General features: G+C 35.3%; 1 protein-coding gene across 6 annotated transcripts in view; it reads right to left on the bottom strand.

The window, feature by feature from the left end:
• CNBD1 (cyclic nucleotide binding domain containing 1) overlaps nt 1–27,584 on the bottom strand; it is a 504,234-nt gene that overhangs the window by 209,108 nt on the left and 267,542 nt on the right. For all 6 annotated transcript variants that reach the window (XM_070075280.1, XM_070075282.1, XM_070075283.1 and 3 more), the window contains one exon: nt 17,336–17,481. In XM_070075280.1, coding sequence (XP_069931381.1) covers nt 17,336–17,481 — 146 coding nt within the window. The remainder of the gene's footprint in view (nt 1–17,335; nt 17,482–27,584) is intronic.

The raw sequence follows: 27,584 nt of genomic DNA, 5'->3' as shown, positions 1-27,584 counted from the left end.
TAATCCTTTGCCTGCAGCGCTGGTATCCCATATGGGCACTGGTTATAGCCCTGGCTGCTCCTTTTCCAATCCAGCTCTCTGCTGTGGCCTGCGAAAACAGTAGAAGATGGCCCAAGTGCTTGGGCCCCTGCACCCACATGGGAGACCTGGAAGAAGCTTCTGGCTCCTGGCTTTGGATCAGCACAGCTCCGGCTGTTGCAGCCATTTGAGGAGTGAACCAACGAAAGGAAGACCTTTCTCTCTGTCTTTTCCTATCACTAACTCTACCTCTCAAATAAATAAATAAAATCTTAAAAAGAAAGACACAAGTTCCATGTTACTTTAACTTATGTAAGATAATCTACAAAAATATTTGTTGAGATTTATAATTCCAAATATATAAATATTATCATAAAACTAATTTATTTAATTTTATTTTGGGGGTAGACTTTTCATTGGAATAGTCTGTCAATATTGAGACAGTCGTTCCCAAAATAAAAATAAACACAGCTCTAGTCGAAGTCACAATGTATATAATAATGATAAAAATCATCACAAGGTAAACATCCTTAAATAACTACAAAAATAGATATGAAGAGTCACAAGCAAAATGAATTTACATCTTGATGGGGAAAATATGAGATTATTTCATGAAAGATGGAATTTATAATGGATATTGAATTGTAGATAAAATCTGATAGGTTTATGTGGAGAAACATGATATACTACACTTATAATACAGGAAATAGTATAAACAAATGCATAACAGATAACATACAGTTTACTCAATGACCCTCAGTCAATCATGGAAGTTGATGAGAAATAATGAAGAATTCAATTTGTTATATGAATGGTTCAGGAAAAATTATGGAAAGCAGGTTAAGACATGATCAATTTTAGTAATGATAAAGGAAATACTGGGCCTGGTGCTGTGGCATAGCAGGTAAAGTCACCGCCTACAGGGCTGCCATCACACAAGGTTGCCGGTTCAAGTCCCAGCTGCTCCGCTTCTGATCCTAGGAAAGTAGTGGAAGATGGCCCAAGTCTTGGGCCCCTACACCCACATGGGAGACCTGTTAGAAGCCCCTTGCTCCTGGCTGGCGCCACGGCTCACTAGGCTAATCCTCCACCTAGTGGCGCTGGCACACTGGGTTCTAGTCCTGGTCAGGGCGCCGGATTCTGTCCCGGTTGCCCCCCTTCCAGGCCAGCTCTCTGCTATGGCCCGGGAGTGCTGGGAGTGCAGTGGAGGATGGCCCAAGTACTTGGGCCCTGCACCCCATGGGAGACCAGGAGAAGCACCTGGCTCCTGCCTTTGGATCAGCATGGTGTGCTGGCCGCAGCGCACCAGCCGTGGCGGCCATTGGAGGGTGAACCAATGGCAAAAAGGAAGGCTCCTGGCTTTCTATTAGCCCAGCTCCACCATTTGGGGAGTGAATCAGCGGATGGAAGACCTCTCTCTCTCTCTCTCTCAGCCTTTGCCTCACTGTATCTCTGCCTTTCAAACAAATAAACCTTTAAAACAATAAATTGCCTATTTATTAAATGAGATTTCAACACTTCAATGATCAAAGTTTTAATATGTAGAATGAAGCAATAGTTGCATTGTTGTGAATTTCTGAATGAAACTTTTCTGATAACTTTTCAGCATGTTCCAAGAGACATAAAAATATCCATAGTCTTTGATTAATTAATTTTAACTTCATAAATATGTCATAAGTTATCCAAAATACAGGGGAAAATAGGGCAAGAAGATATTCAGGACCACAGTATTCACGATAGAGAAAATAACTAAAATCCTTTAAAAAGATATTGATCAAGTAAATTTGAAATAGCCATTTGACCAAAAAAAAAAAAAAAAACCACAAAAAATAAAAACAAGAAGCCAAACTTAGACCCTAGCAGTCAAAAGGTGATAGCTCAGGTACTTGGATCTCTGCTACCCACATGGGAGATCCAAATTTAATTGCTGACCCCTGGCTTCATCCTGGCTCAGCATGGCCATTGCAGGTAACTGGGGAGTGAATCGGCAGATGAGGTCTCCCCTCACCCATCACTGTATGTATCTCTCCCCCTTTCAAATAATCAAATAAAATAAATGTTCTTTTAAGACACTTATATGAGATTATCCAAAGGATAGAATCTGGGTATATGAGAGTGGAATTCACTAGAATTTTCCAAAGATAAATTTTAGATTATCAGGAAGAATGAATAAGCTACATCTAGTTAAGGCTATCATCTAACAATAAATATTTATTTTTAAATGAACCTTTGATCAGTATTGCGTATTAAATGTTATATTTTAGCAAAATAACCTGCAGTGGTGATTTATATATAAATATATATATATATATATTTATCACATTTATTGAGTGGCTACTATGTCCTAGCACCACATAGTAGGCTATATTTCTGATTAGGAGCCTGTTTGCATTAGAGTCAGTTCCTCCAGCAGGGAGACGAACAGCCTTTGTCATGTCAAAGAAGCCAACACTTGCCTGAAGAAAGCATTAGAGTACCTATGTCTAGATAAAAGCAGTTAGTAGAGCTCAGAATTTTTTAATCTTTGAAATTAAATAGAAGCACTTATAGCACACAAAAATGAGTTTTTCTTGATCCCAAATCACTTAACATTGAGGATTTGCAATCAGTTATCAAAAGCCTATCTGGTCTATTAAAACAAACAAGTCTCAAAAAAGTCTTAGAAAAAAGTGTTTCTTTTTGGTATTTTTTTTTATTCTTTTGATAGACACATAATAATTGTACCAAGTTATGTAGTACAATGTGGTACTTTGATTCATTCACAGAAGCAGGCATCAGGGCCAGCGCTGTGTCATAGCAGCTAAAGCCACCACCAGCAGTGCCAGCATCCCATATGGGTGCTGGTTCAAGACCCAGCTGCTCCACTTTTGATCCAGCGTTATGGCCTGGGAAAGCAGTAGAAGATGACCCAAGTCCTTGGGCCCCTGCACCCATGTGGGGAACTCAGAAGAAGCTCCTGGCTCCTGGTTTCAGATTGGCTCAGCTCAGGCCATTGCAGCCAACTGGGCAGTGAATCAGCGGATGGAGGAACTCTCTCTCTTTCTCTGTGCCTCTCCTTCTCTCTCTTTGTAATTCTGACTTTCAAATAAATAAATTAATCCTTAAAAAAAAAGAAGTAGGCATCAAAATATTCATGGAAAAGATAAGTTTCATTTTCATGGGAAAAAAAAAACTTTTTTAATCCTATGCAGGTTTCTTTTCTTAATGTGAATATTCCATTAACTTTTTTGAATACCACTATTACATTGCATAGTGATCAAATCAGCATAATTAACATATCCATTTTTAAATATAAAGTACAGGTAGATTCTGTAAAATTACTGGCTTTATAATACAACACTGAATAACCAGATTTCGCTTTTTCCAGGTTTAATATAAGCCAGGTAATCTTGAGAGAAATCCACAGAAATACTAACTGGAAGCTTAAGGCTGGTTTTCTCAAAGTCATTCATTTTGGTAATAATTTAATATAATGGATAGTTGTATGTTAAAGTCAATATTTTCTTTTCTTCCATGGAAAAACATTTAAGTTGCTTTATAGATTAACCCTTAATAGTCTCTGTGACTATTCTGCAAATAAAATTAATTTAAAAATTACTTTTAAAATAAACCAGCATGTTTTATGCAAAATTATTTATTCCAAGCTAATAGTTTATGTTAAACCTGTTTTTATATCTTAAAGTTTATTATGGTTCAAAGTATTTTTCAGAAAATTGTCACCAATTCCTAATATTTTCACACCACTTTTTTTTTTTTTTTTTTTTTGACAGGCAGAGTGGACAGTGAGAGAGAGAGACAGAGAGAAAGGTCTTCCTTTGCCGTTGGTTCACCCTCCAATGGCCGCCACAGCCGGCGCGCTGTGGCCGGTGCACCGCGCTGATCCGATGGCAGGAGCCAGGTACTTATCCTGGTCTCCCATGGGGTGCAGGGCCCAAGCACCTGGGCCATCCTCCACTGCACTCCCTGGCCACAGCAGAGAGCTGGCCTGGAAGAGGGGCAACTGGGACAGAATCCGGCGCCCCGACCGGTACTAGAACCCGGTGTGCTGGCGCCGCAAGGCGGAGGATTAGCCTAGTGAGCCGCGGCGCCAGCCCTCATACCACTTTTGAATAATAAATGCATTAACCTCAGTGAGTCTCTAATTTCAAGGCGATAAACTTAGATATAAAACTAAGTAATAATTTATTTACATTCCTGTCTAAAAGAGAAGACTTGGAGCCAATATATCTTCCAATCCTTTTTTTCTATAATTTTTGATGTACTTTTAATTTTTATTTCATTAAAACTAAACACCACTACATACCCTATGGTTATACATTCTAATGGTATAATTTACATTTTAAAGGAAACAGCTATTTATAATTTCCCTTTGCCATTAAAAGACATCATCTTAACTCTCTTACCAGTATCACATCTAAAAAATATCAGAGTATTTTCTGTAGACATTTGAAAAATTGACTTTTATATTTAACCCAGGTACAGGATGCTTCATATGAAGAAGAATCATTCTTTAGATGATGGATAGCAAGGGGAGACTTAGCATCAAGCTAGTTCTCACATCAGAAGAGATCATAAAAGCAGTGTCATTGCTTTCTATGATCCATCATTTGAGCAAAAACTTTCTAGACTATCCATCAAAACAGTGTACTAATTAATGTTATGTATCAACCTAGCAAAAGCTCTTCAATGAAGTGCATTAATAAATACCACTCTTCGATAGAACAGCATTGCACTAATTTTATTCATGGAAAATGTCTGTTTGCTTAATGAAAGTAAAAGATAAGAGAAAGCAACAGGTTTGCTTCAGAACCCAGGCTTAATTCACTGGTGTTGAACTAGTAAGACCTGCACTTGAGTCCTCAGAGATGAGAAAGTGATGGCCATATCCATTCTGCAGAGCTAAGAAGATTGTCTAGAAAATGAGGAATGGTGTCAAAAGGAATTTACACATCATGAAACATTATTACTTTAATATAAGTATTAGAGAGAAACTAAGAAATTTTTTTTTCTCTGCTTACAGCATTCCCCAAAGTATGTTGCACCAAACTGGTTCTTGAGGGAAAAAAAGTCAGGTAAATTATGGTTTTCCAACTGATTTCCTCACATCTTTGGCATATTCAATACATACTGGCATACTGATACCTTTGACATCTGATATTTCTAAAATTTCTTAACTTTATTTAAATCATTAATTCATAAATCTATCTCCTCAGCAAATCCATTTCTACTTTTTAAAAAATGCTGTATGTTAAACATTCACTTTCCATTTGTTAAATTTTTATTCATTTGAAAAAGGGGAGAGGGAGAGGGAGAGGGAGAGACAGAGACACACTCTGACCCACTGGCTCACTTCACAAATGCCCACACAGCTGGATCTGGAAATGGTTGGAGCAGGGAGCCAGAACCACAGTCCAGGTCCCCCAAGTGGGAGGCACCACAACATCCCTTGAGCCATCACTTCTGGCTCCCAGGGTTTGCTTTGGTAGAAAGGGGGAGTCTGGAACCAGCTGAGAATTGAACCCAGGAACTCAGATTTGGGACACATCATCTTCATCACTAGACTGGATATCTACCTTTGTTAAAGACATTAAGACAAACTGACTTTAATCACAGTGAACTCTAGGAGTCTGCAGGCATTACAGATCTCCAGTGTTTTCCATTCTTTTAAACAATTACTTTAAAAACAACTTCATACAATGGAATAGTATTAATTATAAAAAAGGAATGAAGTACATAATATAATATGGATAAATTACAAAAAGAGTTTACTAAGTGAACACAACAGGTCACATATTAATTATTCCACTTTTATGCAACACTCAGAGTTGGTAAATCCACAGAGACAATAGAGCAGGCTAGTGGCTACCAGGAGGAAGAGGAAGATGGAGAGTGACAGCTTAATGGGTTTGTTTCTCATTTGGAACGATGAAAATGTTGGGAACTAGATAAGCTCTGATGGATCCACAACATTGGAATATACTAAATGTCACTAGCATTGTACAATTCAGAATAATCAATGGCTAATGTTATATGCGTTTTACCTAACTGTAAAAACAATTTTGTTAAGATACAATTTAAATACATGAAATTCATCTTTTAAAACATGTAATTCAGTGGATTTTTGTTGTATTCAGAGATGTGTCATCATCTCCACAATCTAATGTTAGATACAATTTAAGTACATGAAATCCATTTTAAAATCCATGTTAGAATATTTCCATTACCCCAAAACAAATTGAAATCCATCAGCTTTCATGTCCTATACCCTATTCCCCCAAACTAGTGGCCATAATTAATTTACTTTGTCTCTGTGGAATTTGCCTCTTATGGAGGTTTTGTATGAAAAGAATAAAAAACATGTGGTCTTTTCTGACTGGATTTTTTTTTTTTTCATTTATCAATGTGGCATGTTCAGTATTCATTCCTTTCTATGGCCAAACAAAATCCTATTATGATATATCTCATTTTCAAAATGCATTTACTCAATGATGGAAATTTGTGTTCTTTCCACTTTCTGGCTACTATCAACAATGTTGCTATGAACATTTATATACAAGTTGTGCATCTAGCAGAATTTTTAGGTCAAATGGTAACTTTACATTTAACACACTGAGGAGCTGCCAATCTGCCAATGTGTTTTCATCATCTTACAATACCAACAGAAATATATGAGAGTTCCAGTTTCTCTAAATTCTCAACAATATTTGTAATTTTCAGTCTTTTCTATTTTAACCACCCTAGTGGATATAGAGAGACACATCACTACAGATTTGACTTGAAATTCTTCACTGGGTAATGGTGCTGGGCATTTTAATACTGGCCATTTGTGTATATCTTCTTTGAATAATGTGTCTGTTCAGATAGTTTGCTCATTGTCAACTGGGTTTTTTATTATTAATTTGGAGTTTTAAGAGTTCATATACCGGTTATGCTTCCCTTATCATATATGGGATTCACAATCTTTGTATCTCATTTCAAAGGCTGTGTTTTCATTTTTTTAAAGTTATTTATTTACTTGAAAGGCAGAGTGACACAGACAGGGGAAGAGTCACACAGAGAGAAATAGGTATCTTCCATGGCCGGCGCCGCGGCTCACTAGGCTAATCCTCTGCCTAGCGGCGCCGGCACACCGGGTTCTAGTCCCGGTCGGGGCGCCGGATTCTGTCCCGGTTGCCCCTCTTCCAGGCCAGTCCTCTGCTGTGGCCAGGGAGTGCAGTGGAGGATGGCCCAGGTGCTTGGGCCCTGCACCCCATGGGAGACCAGGAAAAGCACCTGACTCCTGGCTCCTGCCATCGGATCAGCGCGGTGCGCCGGCCGCAGCGCGCCAGCCGCGGCGGCCATTGGAGGGTGAACCAACGGCAAAGGAAGACCTTTCTCTCTGTCTCTCTCTCTCACTGTCCACTCTGCCTGTCAAAAAAATAAAAAAAAAAAAAAAAAAAAAAAAAGAAATAGGTATCTTCCATTTGCTTGTTCACTTTCCCAAGTGCCTGAATAATCAGGACAGGGTCAGAACAAAGCCAGCAGCTAGGAAGTCAATCCAGGTTTCCCACATGTGTGGCAGGAAACCAAGTATCTGGGTAATCACTGTTGCCACCCAGGACCAATAGCAGACAAGTGGATTGGAACTGGAGGTGAGACTAAACCCCAGGCATTCAATCAAATATGTTCCCGAGTGGTGGTTAATCCACTATTTTACAGTGTCTGCCTCCTGTTTTTACCTATTTTAAACTGAAAATACTGTCTCTCCCTCCCTCTCTCTCTGTAACTCTGACGTTTAAATAAATAAATAAATCTTTTTAAAAAATAAATAACTCAGGGCTGGCGCTATAGAATAGCAGGTAAAGTCATGGCCTTCAGTGCTGGCATCCCATATGGGCATGGGTTCGAGTCCTGGCTGCTCAACTTCTGATCCAGCTCTCTGCTATGGCCTGGGAAAGCAGAAGATGGCCCAAGCCCTTGTGCCCCTTCATGTGCGTGGAAGACCCAGAAGAAGCTCCTGGCTACAGATAGGCCCAGCTTCGGCTGCTGCGGCCATTTGAGGAGTGAACCAGCAGATGGAGGACTTCTCTTTCTCTGCTTCTGCCTCTCTATAACTCTGCCTTCAAATAAATAAATCTTCAAAAAATATAAAACTCAAAACACTTTAATTTTTATAACGTCCAACTTATTCAGTATTTCTTTTGTCACTCATCCTAGCAGATACATGTCTAAGACAGTGGCTCACTCTGTAGTCAAATTCTTAAATTTTAAAGTTCTAAATTTAGGACTTTAACTCATTTGTAGTTAATAAAGTCACACACTGTATAATGACATTTCAGTCAATGATGGACAGATTGCATACGTACGATGGTTGCCCCACATAGGATTGTATTACCTAGTAATATCACTGTCATTTCAGTGTGTGACATGCCCTAGGTTATGCACACAATAACAAAATCACCAAAGAACAAATTACTTAGAACATACCCCAGTAGTTAAATCGTACATAACTGTATTTGTATATGGTGTGACAGGATTCTTTATTATTAGTATGTAGAAATCCAGTTGTCCAAGCGCCATTTGTTTAAAGAATATTCTTTTCACCTTTGATTTAGCACCTTATCTAAAATCCACTGCCTCAAAAGGATGTTTAGACTCAATTGTATTCTTAATATCCATTATTACCCTCTGGATTCTATAGTAGGTTTTATTTGTTTTCAAGAAAGTTTTGACTATTCTTGTTCCTCTAAATCTCCAAATGGATTTTAGGATCAGTTGACCTATTTCTGCATAAAATGCAGCTAGTAATTTTGTTAGGGATTGTGATGAATCTATAGATCAATTTAGGTGGTAGTCACCTTAATATTAACTCTTTTGATCTATGAATATTGGATGACATTCTATTTGGTATTTAATACCTTTCAATAATATTTTTTAGATTTCAATTTATAAGCTTATACTTCTTTGTTAAGGCTATATATAATTACATTATGCTTTATTTGATTGTTAAGTGGAACTGAATGTTGGTTTCAGATTCCACTGCTTATATAATAGTACCAGCGAAATATCTGATAGGCTTCACCACCCATCCATCTGGATGTGGGCTTTTATATGTAGAATATTTTTAATAATTTAGTATAATTATTTGTCTATTATTTAATTGATCTTAATAATAAAATTTATTTTAATGTTTTAACTGATAATTTAACTGTATACATTTTCAGAGTATAGTCTGATGCTTTGACATATGTAAACAATGCAGAATGATTAAATGATTAAGTTAAATAAACTAATCTGCCTGTCACATCATATATTTATTAACCCCTGCAAAAATTTGAAATTCTGTTATTCTGAAATATATAATACATTGTTATTGAGTACAGGTAGCCTGCTGTGCAATATATCTCAAATTTTACTCATTGGGTAAAAATTTACATTCTTTGATCAACAATTCTTCATGCCCAGTTCCTACCACAGACACACACAAACACACACACACACATACACCTATGCTGATCCCTATGGTAACCATCATTTTACTCTCTATTTCTCTGAGCTCAACCTTAGATTCCACAGATAAGTGAAATCATCCAGTATTTGTCCTTTATGCCTGTGTTATTTAACTAAACATAATGTCTTTGAGATTCATCCATGTTTTTGCGAATGACAGAATTTCTTGCATTGTTAAGATTAAATAGTATTCCACTGTGTAAATGTTCCACAATTTCTTTATCCATTAACCCACTGATAAATACATAGTTTGATTTTGTTTCTTGGCTATTGTGAACAATATTGCAATGAACAAGGAGTGCAAATATCCCTTTAACATATTGATTTCAATTACTTTGAATATATACATAACAGTGAGATTCCTGAATTTCATGATAGTTCTATTTTTTTTAGGAACTGCTATACTATTTTCCACAATTGCTGTGCTTACATTCTCACCAAAAATGTATAAGAATTCCCTTTAGAGATCTCTGCATGATCTCTAAAGTATATCTTCATGCCATTCTGACAGATGTATTAATACCTCATTGCAATTTTAATTTGTATTTCCCTAATATTTAATGACATTAAGTATTTTTTCATGAATTTGTTAGGCCATTTATTCGTATTCTTTAAATACTGTTCAGGTACTCTTTTCATTGAAAATTATGAATAATAATTGCACATATTTATGAGACAGAGTATGACATTTCAATGCGTGCATACCATGTGTACTGATCAAATAAAAGTAATCAATATTTCCTTGTCTTTGAAATTACTTCATAATGGAAGGCCTAGAACTTCTTTTTTTTTTCTGTTTGTTCTTAAAATACATAGTGCAAGCTATAGTCATGACACTATGCTGAGTTGTGTGGGTTCCTTAAGTATTTTGGATATCATTCCTTATCAGGAGTATATTTTCAAATATTTTCTTCCATTCTGTGGATTGTCTCGGTGTTTTGTTGATTCTTCTGCTGTACAGAAGTTTTTATGTTTGCCTACTCTTGCTTTTGTTGCTTGTGATTTCAGGGTCATATTCAATAAATTATTGCCTATGCCAATGTCATGGAGGTTTTTCCAATATTTTCTTCCTCTAATTTTACAGTTTCCAGTCTTTATGTAAGTCTTCAGTCCACTTCGAGGTTTTTTTTTTTTTTTTCAATGTGGTGTGAAATAAGGATTCTGTTTCATTCTGCTTATGAATAACCAATTTCCCAACATTATACATTGAAGCAACTCTGCTTTCTGTCTTGTGTATTATTAGCACCTTTGTCTAAAAATAATTGGTGGTAAATGCATTGGTCTACTTCTAGGCTATCTATCCTGTTCCATTAGTCAATGTGTCCACATTTTGCAAGCATACACATTTTAATCACAATCATTTTATATTTTGGAATCAGTATAATACCATCAACCTTGCCTATTCAAGGTTTTTTATCCTTCCACGTGAATTAAGGATTTTTCCCTATTATTTTGAAAGCTGTCATTAGAGTTTTGGTAGGGCATGCATTAGATCTGTAGATCAACTGGATTGTATGGCTTTTTAGCAACACTAATGCTAATAATCCATGAAAACAGGATATCCTTCTTTTTTCTGAATTTAATTTATCCCATTGATCACTACAGTTTCAATATACAGTTCATTTACCTCCTTTGTTAGATCTATTCCTAAATATTTTGTTGTTGCTGATATTACAAATTGGATTGCTATCTTAATTTCCTTTTCAGAAAATTCATTATTTGTATACATAAATACTAAAGATTTTTGTATGCTGAATCCTGCAAATTTTCCACACTTGTCAGTTTAGCTCTTACAATCTTTAGGATTTCCTCTATTAAGATTAGCTGTCTGCAAAAAGAGGCAAATTCGCTTCTTCCTTTCTTACCAGGATGCATCTTATTTGCTTACTCTATACTCCAAGTACTACGTTGAATAGACATGATAACAGTGAATATCTTTGTCTTGCCCCTGATATTACATGAAAAATGCTCAACATTTTATAGTTCACTATGATGTTAGTTATGGGTTTGTTATACAAATCCATATATAAAAGGGCCTTTATTGTGTTGAGGTACATTACCTAACATGTTTATCATGAAGGAGTATTAAATTTTTCAACAGTTTTTTCTGCATCTATTGAAATAACGACATTTTTTCCTTCTTTCTGTTAATGTGGGGTCTCATATTTCCTGAACTGTGCATGTTGAACCATCACTGCAAACACTTGATCATGGTGAACGAATTTTTTAAATGTGTTGTTGAATCTGTTTGCAGTATTTCATTGAGAATGTTATGCATGTATATTCATCAGCGATATCTGCCTATAATTATCTCTTTTTTGCAGTGTTTTTATCTGGCTTTAGTATCAGCGTACTGCTGACTTCACAGAATGAGTACAGAAATAGTCCCTTCCATCAATTCTTTTGATGGAACTTTAGAAGGATTGGTATTAGTTCTTTAAATGTCTTGTAGAATTGTCATGAAACCATATGGTTTTGGGCTTTTCTTTGCTATCTTTTTTTCTTGCTAAGTCTAGTTAAAGGTTTTTCTACTTTGCTATTCTTTCTGAAGAATACTTTTTCAATGTTATTTTACTTTCATGATTATTTTATGATCTCTATTCATTTTTGTCCACTACACTGTTTATTATTTCATTCATTTTATTTGTGTTTAGTTGATTGTTTTAGTTAATTTAGGGTGTTGGATTAGGTTACTGGTTGGAGGTTTTTTTTTTTTTTTTCTAAGTTATTTATCTAAAATCTTCTCTATAAACACTACTTAAAATGTGTTTCTTATTTGATCCTTTGACATTTTGGTAATTAAGGAGTACCCTCTTTAGATTCCATATATTTGTTGATTTCCTCATTCTTCTCATATTTATTGCCTCTGTTATTCCATTTTGATTGGAGAAAAAGTACACCATATAATTTTTTGATATGCTAAGATTTTACATGGTTTTCCTGAGTTATGTTTCACATGTACTTGAGAAAAATTTGTATTTTGACATTGTTTGGTGCTATTTTGTAGACGTAAGATCTAGTCTTCTGAACTATTGCTCATGTCCTCTGTTTCTCCTTGTTGCTGATGATGACAGTTGTATGCCTATAAAATAAGACCTAAATGAAAGATCTCTGCAAGTGAGATCCCAGTGGAAAGAATGGGCCATCAAAGAAGGAGGTACCTTTCTCTGAAGGGAGGAGAGAACTTCCACTTTGACTATGACCTTATCTAAATAAGATTGGAGTTGGCAAACTCAAAAGTCTTCCATAGCCTTGGCAGCTCATGACAAGAGCCTCAGATGATTAGTGACAAAATAAAAGTGTCAATTGTTAAATCAACAACGGGAGTCACTGTGCACCTACTCCCCATGTAGGATCTCTGTCCTTCATGTGTTGTACTATGTGAATTAATGGTATAACTAGTACTCAAACAGTACTTTACACTTTGTGTTTCTGTGTGCTGTACTATGTGAATTAATGGTATAACTAGTACTCAAACAGTACTTTACACTTTGTGTTTCTGTGTGGGTGCAAACTGTTGAAATCTTTACTTAATATATACTAAATTGATCTTCTGTATATAAAGATAATTGAAAATGAATTTTCATGTGAATGGAATGGGAAAGGGAGCGGGAGATGGGAGGGTTGAGGGTGGGAGGGAAGTTATGCGGTGGGGGGGAAGCCACTGTAATCCAAAAGCTGTACTTTGGAAATTTATATTTATTAAATAAAAGTTAAATAAAAAATGTTGAAAAACAAAAAATTAGATATTTATGCTTTCAGTTTTTATTGTTATCTATTTCTCTTAACAACTATGTAAGATTTTGCTTCATATATTTTTGTATTCTATTGTTAGGCACATATATATTTATATTTGTTTTTTCTCCTTAATGAATTGAATTACTAAATCCTTAAAAAAAATCCTGTCTTCCTCTAGTTATAGTTTTGTCTTAAATTACAGTTTACGTGATTTTAGAATAGTCATTTAAGCTCTATGATATGATACATTTTTCTATGATATACTTTTCCTATGATATGATACATCTTTTTCAACCTATTTATATATTTGAATCTAAAATGTCTCTTTTATATAATTATAATTGAATTGTTTTAAAAAATTCATTTGTCCAATTTTGAATTTTTATTAGTATAGCTGATCCATTTACCTTAAAATGTGATTATTGTTAGCAGTAATCTGCCATTTTGTCAGTTTCCTGTAATGTCTTAGACCTTATTTGTTTCCTCCATTATTGCCATATTTTCTGTGATACTGATATGTTCTAATGAAACTTCTAAATTTTCTAGCAATTAATCTTCATAAATTCCAAGAAATACGTGTTAGTCCATTCAGGCTACTAATACAAACAAGTGTAGGTATTTTATAAATAACATACTTGTCACCTTTCTGGAAACTAGGAAGTCCCAGATAAAGGCACCTGCAGATTCAGGGTCCGAAGAAGACTCTTACTTTATATGGTGGAAGTGGTGATGGCTCTACCCCCAAGACCTATTCACTTCCCAGACTGTCTCTTTTTAATACTGTCACTACTGTATTATACTGTTTTAATACTGTCACTACTGTATTTCAACATCTGAATTTTAAGAGGACATAAACATTCATATAATAGTACCTGAGATTCACTGAAAGTGTATAGCAAATTTAAGATCAACACATATTTTTAAAGGTCATGATTGTCTTTAAGAATCCATGATGTATTGTTGCATTCTATTGGCCAGAATTTTATTGAGGATTTTTGTGTCTATGTTCATCAGGGAAATTGGTCTGTAATTCTCTTTCAATGCTGCATCTTTTTCAGGTTTAGGAATTAAGGTGATGCTGGCTTCATAGAAAGAATTTGGGAGGATTCCCTCTTTTTCAATTGTTCTGAATAGGTTGAGAAGCATTGGAATTAGTCCTTCTTTAAATATCTGGTATTTATTAAATAAAAGTTAAAAAAAAGAATCCATGATATTATGGCAAGAATAAAGATTTTTTTACTTCCATTATAAGAATATTTTTGAATGATTTTTATAAGGAGAGGAAGCCCAGCATATTTTTCAAGAGATTTAGCTATTATGTTTCTATATGCTAACTGAAATTTAAACTGGAATAGAAAATACTATACAGGCAAATGAAATGTTACTAATTTAGTAACATAAAAATGCTAAGCATTAAAATTAAAAGCTTGATTACAATGAGAAGCTATAGAGTTTTTGAGACATAACATCACAAACTTGAAAGAAACAAAATAAAATGAAAGAAATAGAAGCTAAATAATATGGTAAGATTTAGTGGACTTCAACTTAAAAAAAAAAACAGGATATGGATATAAAGGAGAAAACAATCCTTTTGTAGGAATGTGTCTCAATATGAACACAGGGATAGATTTGTAATTAAATTGAGTTCTCAATAAATTAATTACTTTACCTTCCATGAGCTTCAAGTTCTCAATCTTAAAAGTACCCTTTGCTCAGGCTATAAAATAAGATATTCAGTGGAAAATGCTTGAGATCATTTGACTCAAGTAAATAATATCTATAATCATATCTATATACATATAGTTTGCCATAATATATTATTTATAGTATTAATGTAATAATATAATATAGAGTATTATTAACAAAGCAAATAAATTATAATGTTTTATAATACCAACTAACATAATGCTTTATGTACTATTATAACCATCATAATGTTTCCCTGTTAATATTTTATTGCTTACAAAAAGTAAACGGGTAAGTGCTTATCTAAATAATAAGTTTAGGAAGCTTCCTTAACTAATGTAACTCTAAAGAATTAATGGCCAGAAAAGAGACCAGAAGGGGAAAACAGCTGGGTGGAATGCACTGGAGTAACCAAACTCTCAACAACAGATTGGAAGTCAGCAGCCTGGTGATGCAGGGTGACTGGAGGGAATACTTTAAATAACAGCAGAGGGAGAGAAATGCATACATGAATAGAGAGAGACAGAGAGATGCAGGTACCTAGTCACAGTTGTGGCTTAAGTTAGATGAACAAAGAGATATACAAAGGTCAGATATTTAATGAGCTGAATGCTTTGATAATGAGATAATGAAATAGATCTGAGCTGTCAGAATTGTACATCCTGAAAACTCAAGAGAAGAATTTTGACATAAGTTGATATAAACACAGAGACTTCAAATCAAAAATAAAATAAAATAAATTAAAAGGTATGATCTACTGTAATGTAAGTTGAATTGCCTTACTTAATATAAATTATATATTTGTCAAATACTGAAGTTTCATATTTCAATAATCTATCACCTTAGTTTTGAAGATGTCATCAGAATAAAATGCTTGTTTCTAACTGGAATTTTAGAAACTTTTTCCAAAAAGGTATAATCATAAATTCTAACAAATAGGTATTCATTGTGGAAAAGTTTAACCACAAGAAATATACATGTATGTATATGTATGAATAGGCAAGAGTTAATTGTTTCCCTTTATCACTTCTCAATTACACTCCCCTCTACACTAAATCAACAATTTAAAATACACACACACACACACATATATATATATGAAGTGTATTTTTGATTCATTCCTGTGTGTTTACAACCAACATATGTGTATAAATTGAGACTATTTACATAAATATATTTATACAATTCTATAACTGTTTTTTGACTATCTTTAATGTTTGCACCCATGTACATCCATTCATTCTTTTAAACCCCGCCTAAATCTTTGTAGAGTCTATGTACCACAATGCATGCAGTCAACCATCTATTGAAGAACATTTAGTTTTTCTTATTTTTTGTCCTTATAAATATAATTTCAGGGATTTATAAACCGAATTAATTTTTAATTACTATCCTCAAGCTAATGGCAAAACAATGTTGAATATTTGTTCTTTTTTCCATTTTAAAACGCTTTTAACCTCTACAAAACTCTTTTATTTTTCACTGCATGACTCTGATTAACTGGAACTAATTATAAGAAGACCATTGGGGAAAAATACTCAAAATATGTAAATCTCTTCAATTGACACATGTTTTCGAAAATTGCAGTTAGGTTTTAAATGGCAAAATCCTAATGAAGCACTTTATACAAACAGTGATGTGATAGATAATGAATTTAGCATTAGTATAAAATATTTGAAATTCTATTCTAACTAGGAAAACTCTATGTGATATTTTGTGCCTTGAGGGTCCTCATTTACAGAAAATAATATCTACTTTTATTTTTTCCTGTGGGGAATAATGAAGAGATGCCTTGACAAAAAGAATGTGTTAAATTATATGCTTCCCTTCAAAAAATTAAAATATAAAAATTCCTGTTCATTTATCTACTCTCTCCTTTATAAAAAGAACTAGAAACAAAAATCCAGAAATTAAAATCTATTTGTATAGTTTTTCCTTTTCAGTATCTGGATCAGTATCTAAATCAGTCAAATAATCACTTAACAGTTGCTGTCTTAATCTATGAAGACCAACCTTAGAATGTAATGAAATATGTATTGTAGTGTATAAATACTTACAGTGTGAACCCAAGAATAGTCACTTCACTGATACATTATGTGGAAACACAATTTACCCCTATTCAAAGACCTAGTGGTCTAGGGATTGAACCTAACTATATGTGTCACAATGTGTCCACTGAGCAATTCAGATGCATACTCAAAGTGAAAACACTACTATATACCTTGAAACATAAATACTAAAACATGAGATGTAATTAACTTCATTACTTATAACCATGGAAATGAAATGCATGCAAATTGTACATTTTAACATGTCAAGTTAAATTATGAACGTTATAATGATGAAGTCAAAATAGTGGCATGGATTTTATCATGCCAAATTTCTCTCCACATTAGTCTATTACCTGTACTGCCTTTTATCCATGTTTCAGAAATGAGATTCTTGCTAATTGTCTTCAGATGCTCCCGGTTTAGCCTGGAATTTAAATCTGGAATTGTCTTCAGCATCTTCCACACGATATTGTGTTCATGTGTTGTTCTGTGAACAGGCCTTTAAAAAATCAAAACAAATTACAAATTCAGAGACCATGAAATTTATGCAGACAAACAAAACCTCCTTCATTTTAGAATTTTTTATTTAAAAGTTGTTTAAGGAGAATTGTACTGATATTCTACTTTGTCTTACTAATCTTAGGAAAATTTCCCCTTCTAACATTAAGATGCACCTCCATGATACTTCATACTTTGGAAAATCACATAATGCCTTAGTCATTGTTTTGAACAGAAAACTCAATACTTTGTAAGAATGTATCCTTCCTTAAGTAACAATTATAAATACAAAGCCTCTTTCAGATACCATTAGAAAGACTGTCTTCACTGTTTATTCTTGACTCTTCTGAATAATATTCAAGTTAGATCAGATGAGTTGGTCATTTAATATTTAAGAATATAAATTTTAAGTGAAGAGGTGCATATGCAATTTCAAATAAAACATGATTATCATTGAATGAGTAATTCTTAATATTTACTTCTAATCATCAAATTCACTAACAAATTTGTAGAGGATATAAAATTCATTTTAATCCAAGTTCTCAAAGGACTAATCTAGCTGTCACATATATGACTGCTTAATACTATTTTTTCAAAAATGTTTTTAAATCTAGTGTGAAAAAGTTGTTTACCAGTAGAAAGGGCATTTAAAGTGACTACACCATACATCCAGTGTGCATGTAACAATCCCAGTTTAGAGAGGATATGCTGTAGACTTGTTATGCATATGTGTGTGTGTTTGCTGGATGATGATGTAAATGTTGTTTTCTGTTGTGGGTTGTAGCAAAGGAAAAAAGAGTTCAAAAAAACATTAGTGCAGTAGACGATCTTGAGATTTATTCCTGGGAAAACAGGCTCCCTACTTAATATCATTGAAAAATTTGGTTGTCAGATGTAATAATAAAGAGTTATATTAGAAATACACTGGCCAGCGCCGCGGCTCACTAGGCTAATCCTCCACCTTGCGGTGCCGGCACACCGGGTTCTAGTCCCGGTCGGGGCGCTGGATTCTGTCCAGCTTGTCCCTCTTCCAGGCCAGCTCTCTGCTGTGGCCAGGGAGTGCAGTGGAGGATGGCCCAAGTACTTGGGCCCTACACCCCATGGGAGACCAGGATAAGTACCTGGCTCCTGCCATCGGAACAGTGCGGTGCGCCGGCTGCAGCACGGCGGCCATGGCGGCCATTGGAGGGTGAACAACTTATTTGAATAAAGAAATTGGATGTGGTATGTATACACAAAATGGAAAATTACTCAGATATTAAAAAAGAAAGAATTCCTGTTATTTTTAGAAACATGAATAGAACTGGAAGACATTATTCTAAATGAAATAAAGCAGGTGTAGAAAAAAGAAATACTACATGTTCTCACTTAATATGTGGGATTTAAGGGAAAAAAAATTGTCTCAAATAAGAGGGTAGACTACTGATGAGGAGAGGCTTGGAAGAGAGAATAAAGGAAGGGTAGACCACAGGTACCAAAATTCCTCAGATTGGAGGAATAAATTCTAATGTTTTACATACATCAGGACAGTGACTACAGTTTGCAAGACCCTACTATATAATGTATGAAGAACTAGAAGAAAAGGATTTTAAGTTTCTAAACACACAAAAAAAATGGTAAATGTATAAGAATCTAGACAGGCTAATTACTATGGTTTGATCATTACAGATTGTATACATGGACCCCATAAATATAAACAATTATTATGTGTCAATTAAAAATAAAAAAGAGCTAAACAATATAGAGAAGCAGGCAGAGAGAGAATAAGCACAGATATAAGCAAAACTAAAAAATAATGTCTAGAACATTAGCTTGGCTTCAGCTACTGACATGTAGGAGATACAGAGGACAAATGAGTCAGAATCCTGTGCTGTTTTCTAAGGATGTATATCATTCAGGAATTCACTACTGTGATCTAGTAAAGCTTTGACTCACTGAACTGAAGAACCAATGGAACCTGTACAATACTCCTCATTGTTCACAGTTAATAAATTCCCCATACTCTTGTGAGATTCACCCATTAGCGTAAGACGAGAGAAAACTTCCCATACAGTAAAGTCAAGCGGTATCCCTCCCAGAAAACAGACTCAAAATCTAATCATAGACACTTAGAACATGGCCATGATAGATGTATTTATGATGTCAGCCCAGGAAAACATTATTGCTGTGAATCAATGATGACAATATGTTTCTTTTTTTTTTTAACTTTTATTTAATGAATATAAATTTCCAAGTACAGCTTATGGATAACAATGGCTTCCCCCCCATAACATCCCTCCCACCCGCAACACTCCCCTTTTCCACTCCCTCTCCCCCTCCATTCACATCATGATTCATTTTCGATTCTCTTTATATACAGAAGATCAGTTTAGCATACATTAAGTAAAGATTTCAACAGTTTGCTCCCACACAGAAACATAAAGTGAAAAATACTGTCTGAGTGCTAGTTATAGCTTTAAATCTCAATGTACAGCACACTAAAGACAAAGATTCTACATGAGGAGTAAGTGCACAGTGACTCCTGTTGTTGACTAAACAAATTGACACTCTTGTTTATGGCCTCAGTAATCACCCTAGGCTCTTGTCATGAGCTGCCAAGGCTATGGAAGTCCCCTGAGTTCACCAACTCTGCTCATATTTAGACAAGGCCATGGTCAAAGTGGAAGTTCTCTCCTCCCTTCAGAGAAAGGTACCTCCTTCATTGAAGACCCGTTCTTTCCACTGGGATCTCACTCGTGGAGATCTTTCATTTAGGTGTTTTTTGTTTTTTGTTTTTTTGTTTTTTTGTTTTTTTTTGTTTGTTTGTTTGTTTTTTGCCAGAGTGTCTTGGCTTTCCATGCCTGAAATACTCTCATGGGCTTTTTAGCCGGATCCGCAAGCCTTAAGGGCTGATTCTGAGGCCAGAGTGCTGTTTAGGACATCTGCCATTCTATGGGTCTGCTGTGTATCTCACTTCCCATGTTGGATCATTCTCTCCCTTTTTGATTCTATCAGTTAGTATTTGCAGACACTAGTCTTGTTTATGTGATCCCTTTGGTTCTTAGTCCTATCATTATGATCAGTTGTGAACAGAAATTGATCACTGGGACTAGTGAGATGGCATTGGTACATGCCACCTCAATGGGATTGAATTGGAATCCCCTGGTATGTTTCTAACTCTACCGTTTGGGGTAAGTCAGCTTGAGCATGTCGCGAATTGCACATCTCTTCCCTCTCTTATTCCCACTCTTATATTTAACAGTGATCACTTTTCAGTTAAGTTTCAGCACTTAAGAATAATTGTGTATTGATTACAGTATTCAACCAAAAGTATTAAGTAGAACAAACAAACAAACAAACAAAAAAGACAATATGTTTCTATTTCCTTCCTTTCCTGAATGTGAGTTTTTTATGGTGAATAGGCTACCTACGTCTCCAGCATCATATGTTGTATACAAGAATAGAAACAGGTAATTATTTCTCTGTGTTTTTGTTGTTTTTGTTAGAAATAGTCTTATTCATCTTGATGGAGAGGAGGCTATATCCTCAATATATTTGACTTTGAGAAACAATGAAGTGTGAAACTTTCATCTTTGGTGAGCAAGTGAATACATGTGTTGGCACAGGAAGTTGGTAACCAGGAAAAGGAAAGCTATAGGAAGCATACCAGCTGTTCAAATATTGTTTCCTCTTATCTCTAGGCAACCAACTTGACCCCAGTTCATTGTTGTGGCCATACAACTGAGTTCTAGCTAATGAGAAGCGAACAGACTCAGAAATGAGATGTGGCCTGTTACATGGTCAAACTGTATAAATGTTCCATTTGAATCAGAAAAGAATGTGTATGATCTCCTGTCAGATACAAAAGCATACCTGTGTGTACACAAGAAGGAGAATTTGAAAAAGTTTATTAAAATGGATTTAAAAGATGTTTGTTTTGACACAAAAATTTTGAAATCCATGCACAATTTTGTCATATAATGCATGTCCATGAATTTTTTGAAGAATCCTTGAATGCATGGATTTTAAAATTCTGTCACAAAGCAAATTTATCCTTAACTCTATTTTATATGAACATTTTTGTATGTAAACTCATAGATACCAACTGTATGTAAATATTTATATATATATCATAGATACATATGCATATATGTATTTGTCTGCATACACATTAAATATAAGTGTATTTACTATTTGCCAGATATCCCATCTATAGATGAAATATATTACTATGCTTTCTTTTAGCAAAGTATTCCACATTTAACAAGTAGGAAAGCTAGTGTACAGAATTGTTAAATAAATTGCTGAAGAATGCATTGATACTCAGTGATAGTACTAAATGGCAGTGGGAGGCACCCAGGCAGTTTGACCTGGATACCATGTTTGAGAACTTCAGATCACAGCCCAAAACTGTGATTTTTCAGGTATGAGGAAAGGCAATCACAAAGATGTTACCTGGCAGGCCTCTTGGGAAAAGGTGTCCCTCCCCATACCTAGTGAGGTACACAGCCTGAGCATGAGTTTCTGAAGGGAGTTGCATTCATGAATTCAAGGTTTCCCTGGCCATCCATGCCCTCATGAATATCTGCATTCTCACTTCATCTGGTAGTCTCTTTGTTGGAGAATCTTGAAGACCTTTTCCCCTCCTAGTTGTTCTCCTTGCCCTCTTTCCAATTCCCAGGTGCATGACACTGTAGGAGCCTTTTGTTCAGGGCTCCCTCAACAGTGAGATCCCTATCTGCATTGACTCAGCAGAACACAGACTGCTGAGCCCAACCATGGGGAGGGAATTGGTGGTTTCTCTGGTTTGGAATCTTGCTTAGACTATCAAAGCCAATGATTAAAGGATTCCCTATTGCTACCACTCAGTCTTGCTTTAGATGGATACTGATATCTGCTATTCAGCATTCTCTCCCCGTTTCTCCTGTGCTCTTGATAATATTCTTACTCATTATGCTAGTCCATAACTTCCTACTCTTGATTGTTCTAATTTTCTATATCTCCCTTCCTCTATTTGATCTATCTATAAACCTGAGTGGCCTGGATTAATACGATTATGTTTTAATCTATTCTGGAGAATGTCTATTACTCTCCAGAATTTAGTGGAATGTGTTGTATGTTTCAAATCTGCTTTACTCTATGAAATAAGAGTCACCTTTCTGGTACATAAGGTCTGATCTAGCTCCTCCTGAAATACTTTTGCTTGAATTGCATTTTTCAGCAATTAGTTCTGCTTATTCCACCTTTTCTTGTGTCATATTTTTGTTCTCATTTTTTTCCAATTTCAATTTCAAAATGGGGTAAGTTTTCTATATTAAATATGCTGAACTTCTGTCAGACAAGGGTTGGATGTTACCAATATTCAATTTTTTTCTAAATGTATGATTTTGAGGATATGAAGATTCCTATATGATTTTATTCATTAAATTTTATTTTGTATTGTCCTTGTTAGTGCGCTGATTTGATATCAGCAGATTGATCTTAAGATTTTATATTATTTATTTAAGGCAGAGTTATAGAGAGAATGGGAGAGACAGAGAGAATTTCCACCCACTGATTCACTCCCCAAATGTCTGCAATGGCCAGGCCTTGGCCAGGAATCCAGGAGCTTCATCCTCCACTGCTTTCCCAAGCACATCTGCAGGAAGCTGGATTGGAAGTAGAGCTGCCAGAACTCAAACTGGTGCCCACATGCTATGCCTGCACCACAGGCAGTGGTTTACCCCTTGTGCCACAATGCCAGCTCCAACTTTATTCTTAAATCAGTACTTCAATCATCACTTAGTATATGTCTATTCAAATATGATTTCTTCTTGAATTAGCTTTAGTGATTCATCTTTTTCTATGAAACTGTCCTTTAATTTGAATTTACATCATTGCTGGCATATGATTTTTCTCAGAATTTTCTTATAATTTTTATTATTTTAGCAATATCAGAGGAGATGTACTCTCTTCCATTCCATATTTAAGTTTTATTCACTTATTGTTAAAGAGAGAGAGAATGAAAAAGAATTCTATCTGCCACCTGTTCTTCATTCCTCAAATGCCCACAACAGACAAGACTGTTCCAGAATAAACGCAGAAGCCAGGAACTCAACAGTGGTCTTCTATGTGGATAGGAGGGACCAAATTCTTCTGCCACCACATGCTACTTCACAGAATACACATTTGCAGGAGGTTGCATTAGAAACGGAGCAAACATCAGCCAGACGCTCTGATATGGGACACAGGTGTCCCAGGAATTGTCTTAACCACCACATCACAGCACTTCACTGCCTATTTTAGTAATCTGAATATTCTGTTTCTTAGTCAAGATGATAAACTTTGATCTTTCTAAAGAAGGAATTTTTCTCTATTCATTTAAAAATGGAAAGAATTTATTAATACCTATGATTCTCAGTGTTATAGCAAATGAATAATAATTACTAAAACACAGTTATCATGCTCATGCTAACGTGCTGTTAATACAAAGAGAACATATTCAATGTAGTTCATAGATAAAATTCTAAGACTATTATACTTCCTTTACTTCCTTCCTTCTGCTTCCTAGCTTGTTTTTGAGATAATGTATTTTAAATTTACATAATAGTCATAATTCTCTTATAAAGAGTTCAAAAATTAAAAAGCAAAAATACCACAGTTCATCAAGAATATAAGCATGGATTATAAACAATAATCAAATGAAAAGCTGTCATTTTCATGCACATGCAGTAAATTTTAAATAACCACATCATTAAAACTATAGTAGTATATAATTGAAAATATCTGTTTGAAGATGATAAAACTTTGACAAGTTATAGTTGCAGCACTACTGATACCCAAATGCATTCATTTATTTATAATTTTAAAAATAATTTTAGCTCCCACATATAAGGGAGAACACGGGGCATTTGTCAATCTATGTATGGCTTATTTTACTCAACATGATGTCCTCCTTGTTTTTATGCAAATGGTACAATTTCATTCTTGTTATAGTTGAATTATATTCCATTATACATATCCACATTTTCTTTATCTGTTCTTCTGATGCTGGACACCTTGGTTGGTTCCATGGTTAGCTATTGTGAGCAGAGCTGTCATCAATATGGTGGTGCTGGAGTCTCTTTGATACAATGAATTCCTTTCTTCAAGGTATATACCAAGGAGAGGGTTTGCTGAATATTACTGCAAGTCTATTTCTAGTTTTTTTAAGAAATCTCCACTGTTTTCCACAGTAGCTGTGTTATATTTCATTCCCACCAACAGTATATAAGTGTTTCCTTTTCTGCACATTTTTGTGAGCATTTGTTACTTTCTGTCTTCTGGATAATAGCCAATCTAACAAGAGTGAGAAGATATCTTATTGCGAACTTGATTTGCATTTCTCTGATGGCTAGTGATGTTGAACATTTTGTCCGCTATTTTTTGGCCATTTGTATTTCCTCTTTTGCGTACTGAGGGCTATTGCCCATTTCTTCATAGTTTTTTCTTTAACATTTTGAGTTGCTGATATATTCTAGATATTAATATTTTATCAAATAAGTAGCTTTCAAATATTTTCCCATTCTGTTCAACGTCTCTTCACTATTGAGTGTTCCCTTTGCTGTGCAGAAGCTTCTGAGATTGATATAATCCCATTTACATAGTTTTGCTTTTGTTGCCTGTGCTTTGGGGGTCTTATCCAAGAAGTCATTACCTACACCAATTTCGTAAAGCATTTTCCTTAGATTCTCTTTGAGCAACTTCATAGTTTTATATCCTAAATTTAGGTCTCTGATCCATCTTGAGATTAGATTACCTCTGATTAGAAGTAGGGATATAATTTCATTCATAGTATATATATGAATTCATTTACATATTCACATTCATATATATATATACACATATATATATTCATATATATCCAGTTCTTCCAGTACCATTTACTAAAAAGATTATCCTTTCTCCAATGTATGGTTTGAACATTTTTGTCAAAAATCAGTGTGCTGTATGTGTGTAATTTCTGGGTTCTCTATTCTGTTCCATTGATGATGTATTGACTTTCATGCCAATATCATGCAGTTTTAACATCAGTGGTTGTGTATGCTTGGAAGTTGAGTATTGTAACACTTTCACTTTGATATGTTTGGCAAATATCACTTTGGTTATTCTGGGTCATTTGAAAGATTCTCTACAATGAATACCATAGAGGAAGGGGTGGGAGGAAGGTTTCAAGATGGCAGAATAGTTACAGGATGGTCTGATTTACAAGGAGTGAACTTAATATTTTTAAAAAAGGAGAAAGATTACACTGACATCATAAATATGAGTGTTAATTGTTAAATCAATAGCAGGAGTCACTGTGCACTTAATCCGTATGTTGGACCTCTGTCCTTAATGTACTGCACTGTATGAATTAACTATAAAACTTGTTCTCAAACAGTACTTTATACTGTGTGTGTTTGTGTGTGTGCATGCGTGTGTAGGTACAAATTTTTGAAATCTTTACATAGTATACAGTTGGTCTTCTTGTATATAAAGTTAATTAAAAATGAATCATAAGAATGGAATGGGAGAGGAAGTAGGAGGTGTGATGGGAGTGGGGGTGAGAGGGTGGGTGTTGGGGGAAGACCCACTATATTCTTTTTTTAAAAAAACATTTATTTATTTGAAAGTCAGAGTTACACAGAGAGAGGAGAGACAGAGAGACAGACAGACAGAGAGTCTTCAACCTGATGGTTCACTCCCCAAATGGCTGCAATTGCTGGAGCTGCGCCTATCCAAAGCCAGGAGCCAAGAGCTTCCTCCGGGTCACCCACATGGGTGCAGGGGCCCAAGGTCTTGGGCCATCTTCCACTGTTTACCAGGCCATAGCAGAGAGCTGAATTGGAAGTGAAGCAGCCAGGTCTTGAACTGGTGCCCGTATGGGATGCCAGCACTTCAGGCTAGGATGTTAACCCGCTGCAACTAAGCACCGGCCCCACCACTATATTCCTAAAGCTGTACCTATGAAATTTGTGTTCATTAAATAAAAGCTTTCTAAAAAAAAGCACATACTAGAAACTAAACTGCTAAATAATTTACATGACACTCAAGTTACATTTTTTCATTTAATGAATGCATTTTTACATTGATACAACTTTAGGGATACAGTGTTTTTTTTTTGACTTTTATTTAATGAATATAAATTTCCAAAGTACAGAATATTGATTACAATGGCTTACCCCCCATAACGTCCCTCCCACCCGCAACCATCCCCTTATCCACTCTCCCCTTCCATTCACATCATGATTCATTTTTGATTCTCTTTATATACAGAAGATCAGTTTAGCATACATTAAGTAAAGATTTCAACAGTTTGCTCCCACACAGAAACATAAAGTGAAAAATACTGTCTGAGTACTAGTTATAGCATTAAATCTCAATGTACAGCACACTAAGGACAGAGATCCTACATGAGGAGTAAGTGCACAGTGACTCCTGTTGTTGACTTAACAAATTGACACTCTTGTTTATGGCCTCAGTAATCACCCTAGGCTCTTGTCATGAGCTGCCAAGGCTATGGAAGCCCCCTGAGTTCACCGACTCTGATCATATTTAGACAAGGCCATGGTCAAAGTGGAAGTTCTCTCCTCCCTTCAGAGAAAGGTACCTCCTTCTTTGATGACCCGTTCTTTCCACTGGGATCACACTCGTGGAGATCTTTCATTTAGGTTTTTTTTTTCCCCCCTAGAGTGTCTTGGCTTTCCATGCCTGAAATACTCTCATGGGCATTTCAGCCAGATCTGCATGCCTTGAGGGCTGATTCTGAGGCCAGAGTGCCATTCGGACATTTGCCACTCTATGGGTCTGCTGTGTATCTCACTTCCCATGTTGGATCATTCTCTCCCTTTTTGATTCTATCAGCTAGTATTAGCAGACACTAGTCTTGTTTATGTGATCCCTTTGGTTCTTAGTCCTATCATTATGATCAGTTGTGAACAGAAATTGATCACTGGGACTAGTGAGATGGCATTGGTACATGCCACCTTGATGGGATTGAATTGGAATCCCCTGGTATGTTTCTAACTCCACCGTTTGAGGCAAGTCAGCTTGAGCATGTCGCGAATTGCACATCTCTTCCCTCTCTTATTCCCACTCTTATATTTAACAGTGATCACTTTTAGT

The sequence above is a fragment of the Oryctolagus cuniculus genome, chromosome 6 (genome assembly GCF_964237555.1).
Source record: "Oryctolagus cuniculus chromosome 6, mOryCun1.1, whole genome shotgun sequence".
Taxonomy (NCBI): Eukaryota; Metazoa; Chordata; class Mammalia; order Lagomorpha; family Leporidae; genus Oryctolagus; species Oryctolagus cuniculus.
Note: the sequence above shows the minus strand (reverse complement) of the source record. Positions and strands in the feature narration are given on the sequence as shown.